This window comes from Carcharhinus amblyrhynchos, unplaced genomic scaffold (genome assembly GCF_965287045.1).
Source record: "Carcharhinus amblyrhynchos unplaced genomic scaffold, sCarAmb.v2.hapA chromosome_114, whole genome shotgun sequence".
Lineage (NCBI taxonomy): Eukaryota > Metazoa > Chordata > Chondrichthyes > Carcharhiniformes > Carcharhinidae > Carcharhinus > Carcharhinus amblyrhynchos.
The window spans coordinates 341943-360782 of NW_027649854.1; the positions used below are offsets into that span (position 1 = coordinate 341943).

Below are 18840 nucleotides of genomic sequence, written 5' to 3' on the forward strand. Positions count from 1 at the left end.
ACTTAGTGCTAGGGGCTTAGATCGGGCAGAGTTTGTAAGGAACATCCAGGAGGGCTTCCTGAAACAGTATGTAGATAGTCCAACTAGGGAAGGGGCCATACTGGACCTGGTATTGGGGAATGAGCCTGGCCAGGTGGTTGATGTTACAGTAGGGGAGCAGCTTGGGAACAGTGACCACAATTCAGTAAGCTTTAAGGTACTGATGGATAAAGATAAGTGAGGTGCTAAATTGGGGCAGGAACTGAAGAATGTAGATTGGGGACAGATGTTTCAGGGCAAATCAACATCTGGCATGTTGGAAGCTTAGTGTAGGTTGATAGGGATTCAGGACTGGCACATTCCTGTAAGGATGAAGGATAAGTATGGCAAGTTTTGGGAACCTTGGATAACGAGAGATATTGTGAGCCTCGTCAAAGAGAAAAAGGAAGCATTTATCAAAGCTAGGAGGCTGGGAACACACGAAGCAAGTGTGGAATACAAGGAAAGTAGAAAGAAACTTAAGCAAGGAGTAAGGAGGGCCAATAGGGGGTCAGGAAAAAGCATTGGCCAGCAGGATTACAAAAATTCCCAAGGTTTTTCATACATATTTAAAGAGCAAGAGGGTGATATCAATGGGTGCTATTCTGGTTGGCAGTTGGTGACTAGTGGAGTGCCGCAGGGATCGGTGCTGGGGCCTCAGCTATTTACCATTTATATAGATGATCTGGAGGAGGGGGCTGAGTGTATGGTGTCGAAATTTGCTGATGACACAAAGATAAGTGGAAAAGCAAATTGTGCGGAGAGTGTGGAAAGTCTGCAGAGGGATCTGGATAGGCTGAGCGAGTGGGCGAGGACCTGGCAGATGGAGTATAATGTTAGCAAGTGTGAGGTTATCCACTTTGGCAGGAATAATAGTAGGAGGGATTATTATTTAAAGGGCGAAAAGCTGCAGCATGCTACGGTGCAGAGGGACCTGGGGGGTCATTGTGCATGAGTCGCAAAAACCCAGTCTGCAGGTGCAGCAGGTGATCAAGAAAACGAATGGGATGCTGGCCTTTATAGCGAGGGGGATAGAATATAAAAGCAGGGAGGTCTTGCTGCAACTGTAGAGGGCACTGGTGAGGCCGCAGCTGGAGTACTGTGTGCAGTTTTGGTCGTCGCACTTGAGGAAGAATATATTGGCCTTGGAGGGAGTGCAGAGGAGGTTCACCAGGCTGATACCGGAGATGAGAGGGTTGGACTATGAAGAGAGACTAAATAGACTGGGTCTGTACTCGTTGGAGTTTAGAAGGATGAGGGGGGATCTTATAGAGACGTATAAGATAATGAAAGGGATGGATAGAGTAGAGGTAGAGAGATTCTTCCCGCTTAGAAAAGATAGCAGAACTAGAGGGCGCAGCCTCAAGATAAGGGGGGAGGCAGTTTAGATCGGAGTTGAGGAGGAACTTCTTCACTCAAAGAGTGGTGAATCTCTGGAATTCTCTGCCCGTTGAAGTGGTGGAGGCTACCTCGCTAAATATATTTAAGTCACGGGTAGATAGGTTTCTGATAGACAAGGGAATTAAGGGTTATGGGGAGAGAGCGGGAAAGTGGAACTGATCCACTTCAGATCAGCCATGATCTTATTGAATGGCGGGGCAGGCTCGAAGGGCTAGATGGCCTACTCCTGCTCCTATTTCTTATGTTCTTATGTCACCTAGTTACAGGAAGGATGTAAATAAGGTTGAAAGAGTGCAGAGGAGGTTCACAAGGATGTTGCCGGGACTTGAGAAGCTGAGTTACAGAGAGATTGAATAGGTTAGGACTTTATTCCCTGGAGCGTAGAAGAATGAGGGGAGATTTGATAGAGGTGTATAAGATTTTGATGGGTATAGATAGAGTGAATGCAAGCAGGCTTTTTCCACTGAGGCGAGGGGAGAAAAAAACCAGAGGGCATGGGTTAAGGGTGAAAGGAGAAAAGTTTAAAGGGAATATTAGGGGGGGGTTCTTCACGCAGAGAGTGGTGGGAGTGTGGAATGAGCTGCCGGATAAAGTGGTAAATGTGGGGTCACTTTTAACATTTAAGAAAAACTTGGACAGGTTCATGGATGAGAGGGGTGTGGAGGGATATGGTCCAAGTGCAGGTCAGTGGGACGAGGCAAAAAATGGTTCAGCACAGACAAGAAGGGCCAAAAGGCCTGTTTCTGAGCTGTAATTTTCTATGGTTCCAGGAGAGTGAGGTGGATGGGGCGGGAGAGGTACAGCGCAGGAGGGATACTCAGGATTCTGAGCTGTAATTTTCTATGGTTCTATGGTATTAAATGAGTACTTTGTATCAGTAATCAGCAAAGAGAAGAACTTGGTGGATGATGAGTCTGGGAAAGGATGTGTAGATAGTTTGAGTCATGTTGAGATCAAAAAGGAGGAGGTATTGGGGTTCTTGAGAAACATTAAGGTAGACAAGTCCCCAGGGCCTAAATGGGATAAACCCCAGAATACTGAGAGAGGCAAGGGAGGAAGTTGCTGGGACCTTGAGAGAAATTGTTGTATCCTCACTGGTTACAGGGGAAGTCATGATGTGGAGATGCCGGCATTGGACTGGGGTAAGCACAGTAAGAAATCTCACAACACCAGGTTAAAGACCAACCAATTTATTTGATAGTAAACTCACAAGCTTTCGAGGTTTGTCCCTTTGTCACTCACCTGTGTTCAGGGTCAGTATACAGTTAATGGCAGGACCCTGAACAACATTGATGTACGGAGGGATCTTGGGGTTGTAAAGCCATAGCTCCCTGAGAGTGGCCACACAAGTAGATAGGAAGGTAAAGAAGGCGTATGGCATACTTGCCTTTATTAATTGGAGCATTGAGTACAGGAGTCAGGATGTCATGTTGCAGCTTTAAAGAAACTTTGGTTGGGCCATGCCTGGTTACAGGAAGGATATGGAGGCTTTGGAGAGGGTGCGGAAGAGGTTTACCAGGATGATACCTGGATTTGAGGGTATGAACTATAAGAAGAGGCTGGACACACTAGGGTTTTTTATCTCTGGAGCAGTGGAGGTCGAGGGGAGATCTGATAGAAGTCTGTAAAATTGTGAGAGGCAGAGTTAGAGGTGACAATTGGAATCTTTTCCCCAGAGTTGAAATGTCTAACACTCGGGAGCATGTGCTTAAAGTGAGAGAGGGAAGGTTAAAGAAGAGGTGAGGGGCAAGTTTTTTTATGCAGCGTGTGGTAGGTATCTGGAACATGCTGCTGGGGTGATGGTGGTGACAGATAGGTTAGAGGTGTTTAAGAGGCTTTTGGATAAGCACATGAATATACAAGGAATTGAGGGACAAGATGGTTCGTACTGCTACTTCACAGCATCAGGGACCCAGGTTCAATTCAAGGACATGGCCCTTGTGGCTTAAGGGATCAAGGGGTGTGGAGAGAAAGTCGGTGTGGAATACTGAAAGTGCATCATCAGCCATGATCATATTGAATGATGGTGCAGGCTCGATGGGCTGAATGGCCTACTCCTCCTATTTTCTTTGTTTCCATGTTTAATAAAATCTACCTTCCCTCAAGGCAAAACTATTTTTTGCAGACCATGTTTTTCCTTTTCTAAACTTGAACAGTACCATGTTGTGGTCACTGTTGCTAAAATGCTCCCCTGCTGCCACATTGAACAATTGTCTGGCTTTATTTCCCAGACCCAGGTCCAGCTCTGTGCCATCCCTTATTGGGCCTTCCACTTATTGATACAAAAATCTTCTCTGGATACATTTCAAGAAATCGGCTCCCTCTGAACCCTTTGCACTATGACTATTCCAATGTTGGGGAAGTTAAAATCACCCGATTATTACTCCTACACATCTGTATGAATTGTCTACATAGCTGCTCCTCTATTTCTTACTCCTCTATTTCCTGCTGATTCTTTGGTAGCCTCTAACACACTGCCAGTAATACCCACTTTATATCCCAATGTTCAACCCACAATGCCTCATTTGAAGATGAAGATTCCAAGATAAGAAGTCTCACATCACCAGGTTAAAGTTCAGCAGGTTTATTTGGAATCACAAGCTTTTGGAGGGCTGCTCCTTCCTCAGGTGATAAAGGAGCAGGACTCTGAAACTTGTGATTCCAAATAAACCTGTTGAATTTTAACCTGTTATTGTGAGACTTCTCATTGAGTTTCAGGGGCATTCCATTTGTACAGGTCCCACCTTCCCGAGAAGTGGTCCCAGTGACCCAGGAGAAAAATGTAACTGGTTTGATTGAGAAGAGGTTTGAGAAACTTGGAATACTCACTACCTTCTGTATGAAAAATTTGCCCCTTTTGTATCTCTCCCCTCTCACCTTAAACCTATGCCCTCTAGTTTCAGATTCCCCTACCTTTGGGAAAAGATATTGACTATCTATCTGATCTGTGCTGCACATTATTCTACAGACCTCTATAAGATCACCCCTCAGCCTCCTACGCTCCAGAGAAAAAAGTCCCAGTCTATCCAGCCTCTCCTTTATAACTCAAACTATCAAGTGCCGGTAGCATCCTAGTAAATCTCTTCTGTACTCTTTCTAGTTTAATAATATCCTTTCTATAATAGGGTGACCAGAATTGCACACAGTATTCCAGGCTGATACCGGAGATGAGGGGGTTAGCCTATGAAGAGAGATTGAATAGACTGGGCCTGCACTCAAAGAACGAACAAAGAACAACCCAGCACGGGAAACAGGCCCTTCGGCCCAACGAGCCCGCGCCACCGCATCCTCCCACCTACCCTGCCCTATGTGTATGTGAGTGGAACCCCTAATGTAGCCAGATTCAGGGGAGAATAGTGTCAATTTGGTATACCAATCAGCCTAAGAGCACATCTTTGGGGTGTGGGAGGAAACCGGAGCGCCCGGAGGAAACCCACGCAACCACAGGGAGAATGCACAAACTCCCACAGACACAGGCCCAAATCCATGTATCTGCACAGCCAGCAGTGATAGTCACTGACTCGTTGGAGTTTAGAAGGCTGAGGGGGGATCTTATAGAGACTTACAAGATAATGAAGGGGCTAGATAGGGTAGAGGTAGAGAGATTCTTTCCACTTAGAAAGGAAACCAGAACTAGAGGGCACAGCCTCAAAATAAGAGGGGGGCAGTTTAGAACAGAGTTGAGGAGGAACTTCTTCTCTCAGAGGGTGGGGAATCTCTAGAACTCTCTGCCCATTGAAGTGGTGGAGGCTACCTCGCTGAATATATTTAAGTCATGGCTAGATAGGTTTCTGATAGACAAGGGAATTAAGGGTTATGGGGAGCAGGCGGGAAAGTGGAACTGATCCACTTCAGATCAGCCATGATCGTATTGAATGGTGGGGCAGGCTCGAAGGGTGAGGTGGCCTACTCCTGCTCCTATTTCTTTGTTCTTATGTTCTTAAGTGTGGCCTTACCAATGTCTTGTCCAACTTCAACAAGACGTCCCAACTCCTGTATTTAATGTTCTGACCAATGAAACCAAGCATGCCGAATGCCTTCTTCACCACTCTGTCCACCTGTGACTCCACTTTCAAGGAGCTATGAACCTGTCCCCCTAGATCTCTCTGTTCTATAACTCTCCCCAATGCCCTACCATTAACTGAGTAAGTCCTGCCCTGTTTCAATCTACCAAAATGCATCACCTCACATTTATCTAAATTAAACTCCATCTGCCATTTGTCAGCCCACTGACCCAATTGATTAAGATCCTGCTGCAATCCAAAATAACCTTTTTCGCTGTCCACAATGCCACCAATCTTGATGTCATCTGCAAACTTACTAACCATGCCTCCTATATTCTCATCCAAATCATTAATATAAATAATAAATAACAGTGGGCCCAGCACTGAGCCCTGAGGCACTTTTCATTGAACTAGGGTTGATCCCTGGCTTGGTGGGAATGGTGGAAGTGGGAGTAGGGAATAAACTGGGCCATGAGGATTCATGCAGGGGGATCTGGGGATCCTTGTGCATAAATCACAAAAACCCAGTCTGCAGGTGCAGCAGGTGATCAAGAAGGCGAATGGGATGCTGGCCTTTATAGCATGGGGGATAGAATATAAAAGCAGGGAGGTCTTGCTGCAACTGTACAGGGCACTGGTGAGGCCGCAGCTGGAGTACTGTGTGCAGTTTTGGCCCCCTGATTTGCGAAAGGATATATTGGCCTTGGAGGGAGGGAGTACAGAGAAGGTTCACCAGGCTGATACCAGAGGTGAGGGGGTTAGCTTACGAGGAGAGATTGAGTAGATTGGGCCTGTACTCATTGGAGTTTAGAAGGCTGAGGGGGGATCTTATAGAGACAAATAAGATAACAAAGGGGCTCAACAGGGTAGAGGCAGAGAGATTCTTTCCACTTAGAAAGGAAACAAGACCTAGAAGACACAGCCTCAAAATAAAGGGGAGTCAATTTGGAACAGAGTTGAGGAGGAACTTCTTCTCCCAGAGGGTAGTGAATCTTTGGAATTCTCTGCCCATTGAAGCAGTGGAGGCTACCTCATTAACGATGTTTAAGTCATATTGTTCTGTTGGCCCACAATGCCTCATGGATGCCCTGTGTTGAGTGCAAATCTCAAACTTTTCCAAAAAGCGGTTGAGGTCGGAATGTCAAAGGTTGCTGTGATTTTGCAGGTTACCTGGAACAGGATGGCGTGTGTGTGGCTCCTTGGCAGTGTCAGTGTACTGACGCATTTGGACAAGCCTGGGCCCCAGGGAGTACGCATCATATTGACTGCAATAATTGTACCTGTACAGAGGGCAGGATCATCTGCTCAAACAACAGCTGTCCGATCTCTGAGTGTTTCTGGAGCCAGTGGTCCATGTGGTCCTCGTGCAGTGTGAGCTGTGAGACCGGAGTTCGATCGCGTTTCAGGTGAGGCATCTGGTAAATCCTGGGCCGCTGAGACAATGCAGGCACCTGATTGGACAGGATTCCAGAAGTTTACAAACAGAGGCACTGAGATCCTTCAGGGATAGTCCGGGAGGGGAGGGCACCCACATCCTTTAGGTATAACCTTGGGGGGAGGGGCACCTGGGTCCTTAATTCCGCTAGACCTTGCCATGAGGTTGGAGTAGTCTGTCCATCCACCACCCCCTGAATCTGAATGGTTCCCCCCGCCCTGTGCACAGTCCCTCAGTGCCCCTTCCTCAATAACCCACCATACACACACAATCTGCAAACTCAGGGGCTTGCGGGTGACAAGGGAGGGGCAGTAATGGCTGAAGGAGGAATTGATAGGAGAGGGCAGTGAGAAATGACAGGGAGTACGACAGAGAGTGAGGGAAGTGAGACACAGCAGTGGGGGGCAGTGAGACACTGAGGTGGGGGGGGGTCGGGAGTGAGACATGGAGGGGAGAGTGAGATGGGGGGGAATAGAACATAGAACATTACAGCGCAGAACAGGCCCTTCGGCCCACGATGTTGCGCCAACCAATTAAAAAGCAATGACCCTCTAACCTAAACCAATCCCTTTCCATCCATAAACCTATCCACGGATCTCTTAAACGCCCCCAAACTAGGCGCATTTACAACTGCAGCAGGCAGGGCATTCCAATCCCTCACCACCCTCTGGGTAAAGAACCTACCCCTGACATCCGTCCTATAACTACCACCCCTTAATTTAAAGCTATGCCCCCTCGTGCTAGCTTTCTCCATCCGAGGAAAAAGGCTATCACTGTCCACCCTATCTAAACCTCTAATCATCTTATATGTTTCAATAAGGTCCCCTCTTAGCCACCTTCTTTCTAGCGAAAACAACCTCAAATCCTTCAGTGTCTCCTCATAGGACCTCCCCTCCATACCAGGCAACATCCTGGTAAACCTCCTCTGCACCCTCTCCAAAGCCTCCACATCCTTCCTATAATGTGGGGACCAGAACTGCACACAATACTCCAAGTGCGACCGCACCAGAGTTTTGTACAGTTGCAACATGACGCTGCGGCTCCTAAATTCAATCCCCCTACCAATAAACGCCAACACACCGTATGCCTTCTTAACAACCTTATCTACTTGATTACCAACTTTCAGGGATCTATGTACACATACACCTAGATCCCTCTGTTCGTCCACACTATTCAGAGTCCTACCGTTAGCCCTATACTCTACACATCTGTTATTCCTGCCAAAGTGAATTACCTCACACTTTTCCACATTAAACTCCATCTGCCACCTCTCGGCCCAGCTCTGCAACTTGTCCAAGTCTCCCTGTAAACTATGACACCCCTCCTCACTATCTACCACACCTCCGACTTTGGTGTCATCAGCAAATTTACTAATCCACCCAACTATACCCTCATCCAGATCATTTATAAAAATTACAACCAGCAGTGGCCCCAAAACAGATCCCTGAGGCACACCACTCGTAACTGAACTCCATGTCGAATACTTACCATCAACCACCACCCTCTGTCTCCTATCCGCCAGCCAATTCCTTATCCAATTAACTAAATCACCCTCAATCCCATACATCTGCATTTTCTGCAGAAGCCTTCCATAGTGATCCTCTACACGGGTAGATAATCCCACCCTCCCCCCTCCGCTAACCTAATAATAAGTGTGTGGGAAGTTTTTTTTTCTGCTGGAAATTGTTTCAGGGATGGCAGTTCAGGCAGTAAGCTGCACCTCCTGCGGTATGTATGTGGTGAGGGACACCAGTAGTGTTTCTGCTGATTATACCTGTAGGAAGTGTGTACGATTGCAGCTTCTGGAGGAGCGTGTTAAGGAGCTGGAGTTGGAATTGGAGGAACTCCGGATAATTCGGGAGGCTGAGGCGGACATCGATAGGAGTTATAAGGAGATGGTCACTCCTAAAAATGAGTCTTGGGTAACTGCTAGGAAGAAGGGAAAGAAGCAATTGAGGGGACAATCCCCTGGGACTGTTCCCCTCCAAAATAGGTTTTCTGTCCTGGAGGCTACAGTTGAGGAGGAATCAACTGGAGATAGCCAAAGGGAGCAGGTCTCTGGAGGTGAGCCTGTTGTGAAGGCTCAGGTGGTTAGGGGATGTAAAAGATTGGGCCTAGTGATTGGGGACTCCACAGTTAGGGGGACGGATAGGAGAGTCAGAGGTAATGGTAGGGACTCAGGGCTGGTGTGTTGCCTCCCAGGGGCTGGGGTCCGGGATGTTTCAGAGAGGGTGTTCAGGACTCTTAAGGGAGAGGGAGCTCAACCCCAAGTCATAGTTCATGTGGGGATGCATGACATAGGGAGGTTAAGGGAAGGGGATATTAAGCAGAAATTTATGGAGTTGGGGTGGAAACTTAAGGCCAAGTCAGACAGAGTAGTTATCTCGGGACTCTTGCCTGTGCCACGGGATAGGTTAGAGCGGAACAGGGAGAGGGAAAGTTTGAACTGGTGGATGAGGGGATGGTGCAGGAGGGAGGGGTTCAGGTTCTTGAGCAATTGGGGCTCATTCTGGGGAAGGTGGGACCTCTACAAGAGTGATGGTCTACACCTGAATCAGAGGGGAACCAATATCTTAGGGGGAAAATTTGCAAAGGCTATGCAGGGGGGTTTAAACTGATTCGGGGCGGGGGGGGGTGGGATCCTGAGTAGCAGGGATGAAAGTGAGGGGGGTATAGATGGGGACTGCAATGCGCGGCATTGTGGGGGTGAAGCGGAGCAGGGTTTGAAGTGCGTATACTTTAATGCGAGGAGTATTCGCAATAAAATGGATGAACTTGCAGCGTGGATCAGTACCTGGGACTTTGATGTTGTGGCCATTTCAGAGACATGGATAGAGCAGGAGCAGGAATGGTTGTTGCAGGTTCCAGGGTTCAAATGCTTCAGTCGGAGCAGAGAAGGAGGTAGAAGGGGGGGAGGGGTAGCATTATTAGTCAAGGATTGTATCACAGTGTCAGGGAGGAAGTTTGATGAGGACTTGTCTGTTGAGGTAGTATGGGCGGAGATTAGAAATAGGAGAGAAGAGGTCACTCTGTTGGGAGTCTTTTATAGACCTCCTAAAAGTTCTAGAGAGGTTGAGGAAAGGATTGCGGAGACGATCCTGGATAGGAGTGAAAGTAATAGGGTAATTGTTATGGGGGACTTTAACTTTACTAATATTGATTGGAATAGCTATAGCTCTAGCTCGTTAGAGGGGTCAGTTTTTGCACAAAGCGTGCAGGAAGGTTTTTTGACTCAGTATGTAGATAGGCCAACTAGAGGTGAGGCTATATTGGATTTGGTGCTGGGAAATGAGCCAGACCAGGTGCTAGACTTGGAAGTTGGGGTGCATTTTGGTGATAGTGACCACAATTCGGTTACATTCACCTTGGTGATGGAAAGGGATAGGCATGAACCTCGGGTCAGTAGTTTTAGCTGGAGGAAGGGTAATTATGAGGCTATTAGGAGAGAATTAGGAAGCATCGGTTGGACTAGGAGTCTACAGGGTCTGGGAACGTCCGAAATGTGGAGTTTTTTCAAGGAGCAGCTACTGCGAGTCCTTGATATGTATGTCCCTGTCAGGCAAGGAGGAAATGGTCGAGCTAGGGAACCGTGGTGCACCAAAAAAGTTGATTCGCTGGTTAAAAGGAAAAAGGAGGCTTATGACAGGATGAGACTTGAGGGCTCAGGTAGTGCACTAGAAAGCTTTAGATTGGCTAGGAGGGAGTTAAAGAGTGAGTTAAGAAGAGCTAAAAGAGGACATGAGAAGACTTTAGCTGATAGGATTAAGGAGAATCCTAAGGCGTTCTATAGATATGTTATGAACAGAAGATTGGTTAGGGCAAGATTAGGGCCAGTTACAGACAGCAGTGGGAGGTTATGTGTGGAGCCAGAAAAGATTGGAGAGGCATTGAACCAATATTTCTCTTCGGTATTCACGCAGGGGGACATAAATGTAGCTGTGGAGAACACTGGGTTACAGGGTTGTAAACTGGACAGTATTGCAGTTGATAGGGAGGATGTGCTAGATATTCTTGAGGGTTTGAAAATAGATAAGTCCCCTGGGCCGGACGGGATTTACCCTAGGATTCTCTGGGTGGCAAGAGAGGTGATTGCAGAGCCTCTGGCTCTGATCTTCAGGTCGTCGTTGGCCACGGGTGTAGTGCCAGAAGATTGGAGGTTAGCGAATGTTGTCCCATTGTTTAAGAAGGGGAACAGAGACTTCCCCGGGAATTTTGGACCGGTGAGTCTTACTTCTGTTGTGGGCAAGGTTTTAGAAAAAATTATTAGGGATAGGATTTATAGTTATTTAGAGAGTAATGAATTGATTGGAGATAGTCAGCATGGTTTTGTGGAGGGTAGGTTGTGCCTTACTAACCTTATTGAGTTTTTTGAGAAAGTGACCAAAGAGGTGGATGGGGGTAAGGCAGTTGACGTGGTATGTATGGACTTTAGTCAGGCGTTTAATAAGGTTCACCATGGAAGGCTTCTGCAGAAAATGCAGATGTATGGGATTGAGGGTGACTTAGTTAATTGGATCAGGAATTGACTAGCAGATAGGAGACAGAGGGTGGTGGTTGATGGTAAGTATTCGACATGGAGTTCGGTTATGAGTGGTGTGCCTCAGGGATCTGTTTTGGGGCCACTGCTGTTTGTAATTTTTATTAATGATCTGGATGAGGGTATAGTTGGGTGGATTAGTAAATTTGCTGATGACACCAAAGTCGGAGGTGTGGTAGATAGTGAGGAGGGGTGTCATAGTTTACAGGGAGACTTGGACAAGTTGCAGAGCTGGGCCGAGAGGTGGCGGATGGAGTTTAATGCGGAGAAGTGTGAGGTAAGTCACTTTGGCAGGAATAACGGATGTGTAGAGTATAGGGCTAACGGTAGGACTCTGAATAGTGTGGACGAACAGAGGGATCTAGGTGTATGTGTACATAGATCCCTGAAAGTTGGTAATCAAGTAGATAAGATTGTTCGGAAGGCATACGGTGTGTTGGCGTTTATTGGTAGGGGGATTGAATTTAGGAGCCGCAGCGTCATGTTGCAACTGTACAAAACTCTGGTGCGGCCGCACTTGGAGTATTGTGTGCAGTTCTGGTCCCCACATTATAGGAAGGATGTGGAGGCTTTGGAGAGGGTGCAGAGGAGGTTTACCAGGATGTTGCCTGGTATGGAGGGGAGGTCCTATGAGGAGAGACTGAGGGATTTGGGGTTGTTTTCGTTAGAAAGAAGGCGGCTAAGAGGGGATCTTATTGAAACATAGAAGATGATTAGAGGTTTAGATAGGGTGGACAGTGATAGCCTTTTTCCTCGGATGGAGAAAGCTAGCACGAGGGGGCATAGCTTTAACTTAAGGGGTGGTAGTTATAGGACGGATGTCAGAGGTAGATTCTTTACCCAGAGGGTGGTGAGGGATTGGAATGCCCTGCCTGCTGCAGTTGTAAATGCGCCTAGTTTGGGGGCGTTTAAGAGATCCGTGGATAGGTTTATGGATGAAAAGGGATTGGTTTAGGTTAGAAGGTCATTGCTTTTTAATTGGTCGGCACAACATCGTGGGCCGAAGGGCCTGTTCTGCGCAGTTATATTCTATGTTCTATGGTGAACCTTATCAAATGCCTTACTAAAGTCCATATATACCACGTCAACTGCCTTACCCCCATCCACCTCTTTGGTCACTTTCTCAAAAAACTCAATAAGGTTAGTAAGGCACGACCTACCCTCCACAAAACCATGCTATCTCCAATCAATTCATTACTCTCTAAATAACTATAAATCCTATCCCTAATAATTTTTTCTAAATGACTTTCAAATGACTTTCAAAAAATCACTGGCCAGCAGGATTATGGAAAATCCCAAAGCTTTTTACACATATTTAAAGAGCAAGAAGGCAGCCAGGGAGAGGATTGGCCCAAACAAGGACAGAGGAGAGAATCTATACGTGGAGCCAGAGGAAATGGGTGAGGTATTAAATGAATATTTTGCTTCAGTATTCACCAAAGAGAAGGTCTTGGTGGATGATGAATCTGGGAAAGGATGTGTAGATAGTTTGAGTCATGTTGAGAACAAAAAGGAGGAGGTATTGGGATTCTTGAGAAACGTTAAGGTAGACAAGTCCCCAGGGCCTGATGGGATAAACCCCAGAATACTGAGAGAGGCAAGGGAGGAAATTGCTTGAGAGAAATCTTTGTATCCTCACTGGCCTCAGGGGAGGTAAAATAAGAAGTCTCACAACAGCAGGTCAAAGTCCAACAGGTGTATTTGGTAGCACAAGCTTTTGGAATGTCACTCCTTCATCAGGTGAGTGGGAGTTCTGTTCACAAACAGGGCATATACAGACACAAACTCAATTTACAAAATAATGATTGGAATGTGAGTCTTTACAGGTAATCAAGTCTTAAAGGTACAGACAATGTGAGTGGAGAGAGGGTTAAGCACAGGTTAAAGAGATGTGTATTGTCTCCAGACAGGACAGTTAGTGAGATTTTGCAAGCTCAGGCAGTATGCTGGGGGTTACAGATAGTGTGACACAGAACCCAAGATCCTGGTTGAGGCCGTCCTCGTGGGTGCGGAACTTTGCTATCAGTCTCTGCTCAGTGACTCTGCGCTGCCAGGGGAGATGGCCGGTTGCCAAGGGAGGTCCCAGAGGATTGGAGAATAGCCAATGTTGTTCCTTTGTTTAGCAACATAGAAAAACTACAGCACAATACAGGCCCTTTGGCCCACAAAGTTGTGCCGAACATGTCCCTACCTTAGAGATTACTAGACTTACCTATAACCCTCTGTCTTACTAAGTGTACTTATCTAAAAATCTCTTAAAAGACCCTATCGAATTCACCTCCATCACTGTTGCCAGCAGCCCATTCCACTCACCCACCACCCTCTGAGTGAAAAACTTATCCCTGACATCTCCTCTGTACCTACTCCCCAGCACCTTAAACCTGTGTCCTCTTGTGGCAACCATTTCAGCCCTGAGAAAAAGCCACTGACTATCCACCCGATCAATACCTCTCAACATCTTATAAACCTCTATCAGGTCACCCCTCAACCTTCGTCTCTCCAAGGAGAAAAGGCCTAGCTCCCTCAACCTATCCTCATAAGGCATGCCTCCCAATCCAGGCAACATCCTTGTAAATCTTCTCTGCACTTTTTCTATAACTTGCACATCCTTCCTGTAGTGAGGCAACCAGAACTGCGCACAGTACTCCAAGTGGGGTCTGACAAGGGTCTTGTAAAGTTGCAGCATTACCTCCCGACTCGTAAACTCAATCCCTTGATTGATGAAGGCCAGTACACCATATGCCTTCTTAACCACAGCTTCAACGTGCGCAACTGCTTTGAGCGTCCTATGAACTCGGACCCCAAGATCCTTCTGATCTTCCACACTGCCAAGAGTCCTATCATTAATATTATATTCTGCCATCCTATTTGACCTGCCAAAATGAACCACTTCACACTTATCTGGATTGAAGTCCATCTGCCATTTCTCCGCCCAGTCTTGCATCCTATCAGTGTCTCGCTGCAACTTCTGACGTCCCTCCAGACTATCCACAACACCACCAACCTTTGTGTCATCAGCAAACTTACCAACCCATCGCTCCACTTCCTCATCCAGGTCATTTATCAAAATCACAAACAGCAAGGGTCCCAGAACAGATCCCTGGGGCACTCCACTGGTGACCGACCTCCATGCAGAATATGACCCATCTATAACCACCCTCTGCCTTCTGTGGGCAAGCCAGTTCTGGATCCACAAAGCAATGTCCCCTTGGATCCCATGCCCTCTCACCTTCTCAATAAGCCTTGCATGGGGCACCTTATCAAATGCCTTGCTGAAGTCCATATAAACCACATCTACTGTTCTTCCTTCATCAATGTGTTTAGTCTCATCTTCAAAAAATTCAATCAGGCTCGTAAGGCATGATCTGCCTTTGACAAAGCTTTGCAGACTATTCTTAATCATTACCTCTCCAAATGTCCATAAATCCTGCCTCTCAGGATCTTCTCCATTAACTTTGAGTTTGTTAGGTGTGTTCAGGAGGGTTTCCTGACACAGTACGTGGATAAGCCTATGAGAGGAGAGACTGTACTTGACCTGGTGCTGGCTGATGAACCAGGACAGGTGTCGGATCTCTCGGTGGGAGAGCATCTCGGGGATGGAGATCATAATTCTATCTCCTTCACGATAGCATTGGAAAGAGATAGGATCAGGCAGGCTAGGAAGGTGTTTGTTTGGAGTAAGGGGAAATATGAAGATGTCAGGCTGATAATTGGACGAATAAACTGGAAGGAGGCGTTCTTGGGGAAAAGTACTGAAGGAAGGTGACGGATATGCAAGGAATGTTTGTCTGGAGCTCTGCACGATAATGTTCCAATGAGACAAGGAGGTTTTGGTAGGGCGCGGGAACCGTGGTGCACGAAGGTTGTGATGAACCTAGTCAGGAAGAAAAGAAAGGTGTACAAAAGGTTCAGAGAGCTAGGAGATGTTAAGGATCTAGAGGAGTGTAAGGCTTGTAGAAAGGAGCTTAAAAAGTAAATTAGGAGAGCCAGAAGGGGTCATGAGAAGGCCTTGTTGGGTAAGATTAAGGAGAATCCCAAGGCCTTCTACAAATATGTGAAGAGTAAAAGGATGAGAAATGAAGGGATAGGACCTATAAAAGGTGAAGGGGGAAAAGTCTGTATGGAACCAGAAGAAATGGCAGAGATGCTTAATGAGTACTTTGCCTCGGTATTCACGGTGGAAAGTGATCTGGGAGGTTGTACTACAGGTTTGCGGCAGTCTGAAAAGATTGAGTATGTGGATGTTAAGCTAGAGGATATGTCGGAACTTTTAAACTCGATCAAGATAGATAAGTCGCCGGGACCGGATGCGATGTACCCCAGGTTACTGTGGGAGGTGAGGGAAGTGATTGCAGAGCCCCTGGCGATGATCCATCGTCGATGGAGACGGGAGAGATTCCGGAGGATTGGAGGATTGCGGATGTGGCTCCTATTTTCAAGAAAGGGAACAAGGATAGCCTGGGAAATTACCGACCGGTGAGTCTGACCTCAGTGGTTGGTAAGTTGATGGAGAGGCTTCTGAGGGACAAGATTTACGAGCATTTGGAGAAGTTTAGAATGATCAGAAATAGTCAACATGGTTTTGTCAAGGGCAGTTCGTGCCTTACAAGCCTAGTTGAGTTCTTTGAGAATGTGACTGAACACATTGACGAAGGAAGAGCGGTGGACGTGGTTTACATGGACTTCAGCAAGGCGTTTGATAAGGTCCCCCATGCAAGACTTCTTGAGAAGGTGAGAGGGCATGGGATCCAGGGGGCTTTGGCCTTGTAGATCCAGAACTGGCTTGCCTGCAGAAGGCAGAGAGTGGTTGTGGATGGGTCTTTCTCTGCATGGAGGTCGGTCACCAGTGGAGTGCCCCAGGGATCTGTTCTAGGACCCTTGCTGTTTGTCATTTTCATAAATGACCTGGATGAGGAAGTGGAGGGATGGGTTAGTAAGTTCGCAGACGATACGAAGGTTGGTGGTGTTGTGGATAGTCTGGAGGGATGTCAGAAGTTGCAGCGAGACATAGATAGGATGCAAGACTGGGCGGAGAAGTGGCAGATGGACCTCAACGCAGATAAATGTGTAGTGGTCCATTTTGGCAGGACCAATGGGATGAAGGAATACAATATCAAGGGTAGGAGTCTTAGCTGTGTTGAAGAGCAGAAGGATCTTGGGGTCCAGGTCCATAGGACTCTTAAATCGGCCTCGCAGGTGGAGGATGTAGTCAAGAAGGCGTATGGTGTACTGGCCTTCATTAACTGAGGGATTGAGTTTAGGAGTCAGGAGGTAATGCTTCAACTTTATAAGAGCCTTGTCAGACCCCACTTGGAGTACTGTGCGCAGTTCTGGTTGCCTCACTACAGGAAGGATGTGGAAGCTATTGAGAGGGTGCAGAGGAGATTTACAAGGATGTTGCCTGGATTGGGAGGCATGCCTTATGAAGATAGGTTGAGGGAGCTGGGACTCTTCTCCCTGGAGAGACGAAGGTTGAGAGGTGACCTGATAGAGGTTTATAAAATGTTGAGAGGAATAAATAGGTTGGATTCTCAGAGGCTATTTCCCAGGGCTGAAATGGTCGCTATGAGAGAACACAGATTTAAGGTGCAGGGAAGCAAGTACAGAGGAGATGTTAGGGGTAAGTTTTTCACTCAGAGGGTGATGAGTGAATGGAATCGGCTGCTGTCGGTGGTGGTAGAGGCGAACTCGCTGGGGTCTTTAAAAAGACTTCTGGATGAGTACATGGGATCTAATGGGATTGGGGGTTATAGATAGGTCTATGACTTAGTAGGTATAGATGTGATCGGCACAACTAGTGGGCCGAAGGCCCTGTTTGTGCTGTAGTGTTCTATGTTCTATGTATGTTCTAACTTACCAACCACTGAGGTTAGCCTCACTGGTCTATAATTTCCTGCACTATCTCTATATACACCTTTCCTTTCTTCCTGACTAGGTTCACCACAGCCTTCGTGCACCACGGTTCCCGTGCCCTACCAAAACCTCCTTGTCTCATCGGAACGTTATCGTACAGAGCTCCAGTCAAACATTCCTTGAATATCCGCCACCTTCCTTCTGTACTTTTCCCCAAGAACGCCTCCTTCCAGTTTATTCGTCCAATTATCTGCCTGACGTCTTCATATTTCCCCTTACTCCAGACAAACACCTTCTTGAATAAAGGAACAACACCCACAATCCTCTAATCGTCCAGAACCTCTCCCTTCTCCATTGACGAATCAAAGATCATCGCCAGAGGCTCTGCAATCTCCTCCCTTGCCTCCCACGGTCGCCTGGGATACATCCCATCTGGTCCTGAAGACTTATCTAACTTGATATTTTTCAAAAGCTCCAACACATCCTCTTTCTTAATATCTACATGCTCAAGCTTTTCAGTCCGCTGCAGGCCCGCACTACAACCACCAAGATCCTTTTCCATAGTGAATACTGAAGTAAAGTATTCATTAAGCACCTCTGCTATTTCTTCCGCTTCCATACAAACTTTCCCACTGTTACATTTTATAGAACATAGAACGCTACAGCACAATCAGGTTCCTTCGGCCCACAAGTTGCACCGATCACATCTATACCTACCAAGCCATAGAACTATCTATAACCCCCAATGCCATTAGATCCCATGTACTCATCCAGAAGTCTTTTAAAAGACCCCAGCGAGTTCGCCTCCACTACCACTGACAGCAGCCGATTCCACTCACTCACCACCCTCTGAGTGAAAAACTTACCCCTAACATCTCCTCTGTACTTGTTTCCCAGCACCTTAAACCTGTGTCCTCTCGTAGCGACCATTTCAGCCCTGGGAAATAGCCTCCAAGAATCCACCCTATCTATCCCTGTCAACATTTTATAAACCTCTATCAGGTCGCCTCTCAACCTTCGTCTCTCCAGAGAGAAGAGACCTAGCTCCCTCAACCTATCTTAGTTTGAGGGAGCTATAGAACCTATAGATCCTATTCTTTCACGTCTTATAGAACATAGAACATTACAGCGCGGAACAGGCCCTTCGGCCCACAATGTTGCGCCGACCAGTCTTATTTTTAAAAAAAAACATTGACCCACTAATCTAAACCAATCCCTTTTCGTCCATAAACCTATCCACCAATCTCTTAAACGCCCCCAAACTAGGCGCATTTACAACTGCAGCAGGCAGGGCATTCCAGTCCCTCACCACCCTCTGGGTAAAGAACCTGCCCCTGACATCCGTCCTATAACTACCCCCCCTTAATTTAAAGCCATGCCCCCTTGTGCTAGCTTTCTCCATCCGAGGAAACAGGCTATCACCATCCACCCTATCTAAACCTCTAATCATCTTATATGTTTCTATAAGATCCCCTCTTAGCCGCCTTCTTTCCAGTGAAAACAACCCCAAATCCCTCAGTCTCTCCTCATAGGACCTCCCCTGTATACCAGGCAACATCCTGGTAAACCTCCTCTGCACCCTCTCCAAAGCC

At 46.9% G+C, this 18840-nt stretch overlaps 1 protein-coding gene across 1 annotated transcript in view; it reads left to right on the forward strand.

The window, feature by feature from the left end:
* The window catches only part of sspo (SCO-spondin), a gene marked incomplete at its 5' end in the record, with an annotated part of 592643 nt that overhangs the window by 341465 nt on the left and 232338 nt on the right, over window positions 1–18840 (forward strand). Inside the window, one exon of the mRNA XM_080183006.1 lies at window positions 6589–6829. Coding sequence (XP_080039132.1) covers window positions 6589–6829 — 241 coding nt within the window. The remainder of the gene's footprint in view (window positions 1–6588; window positions 6830–18840) is intronic.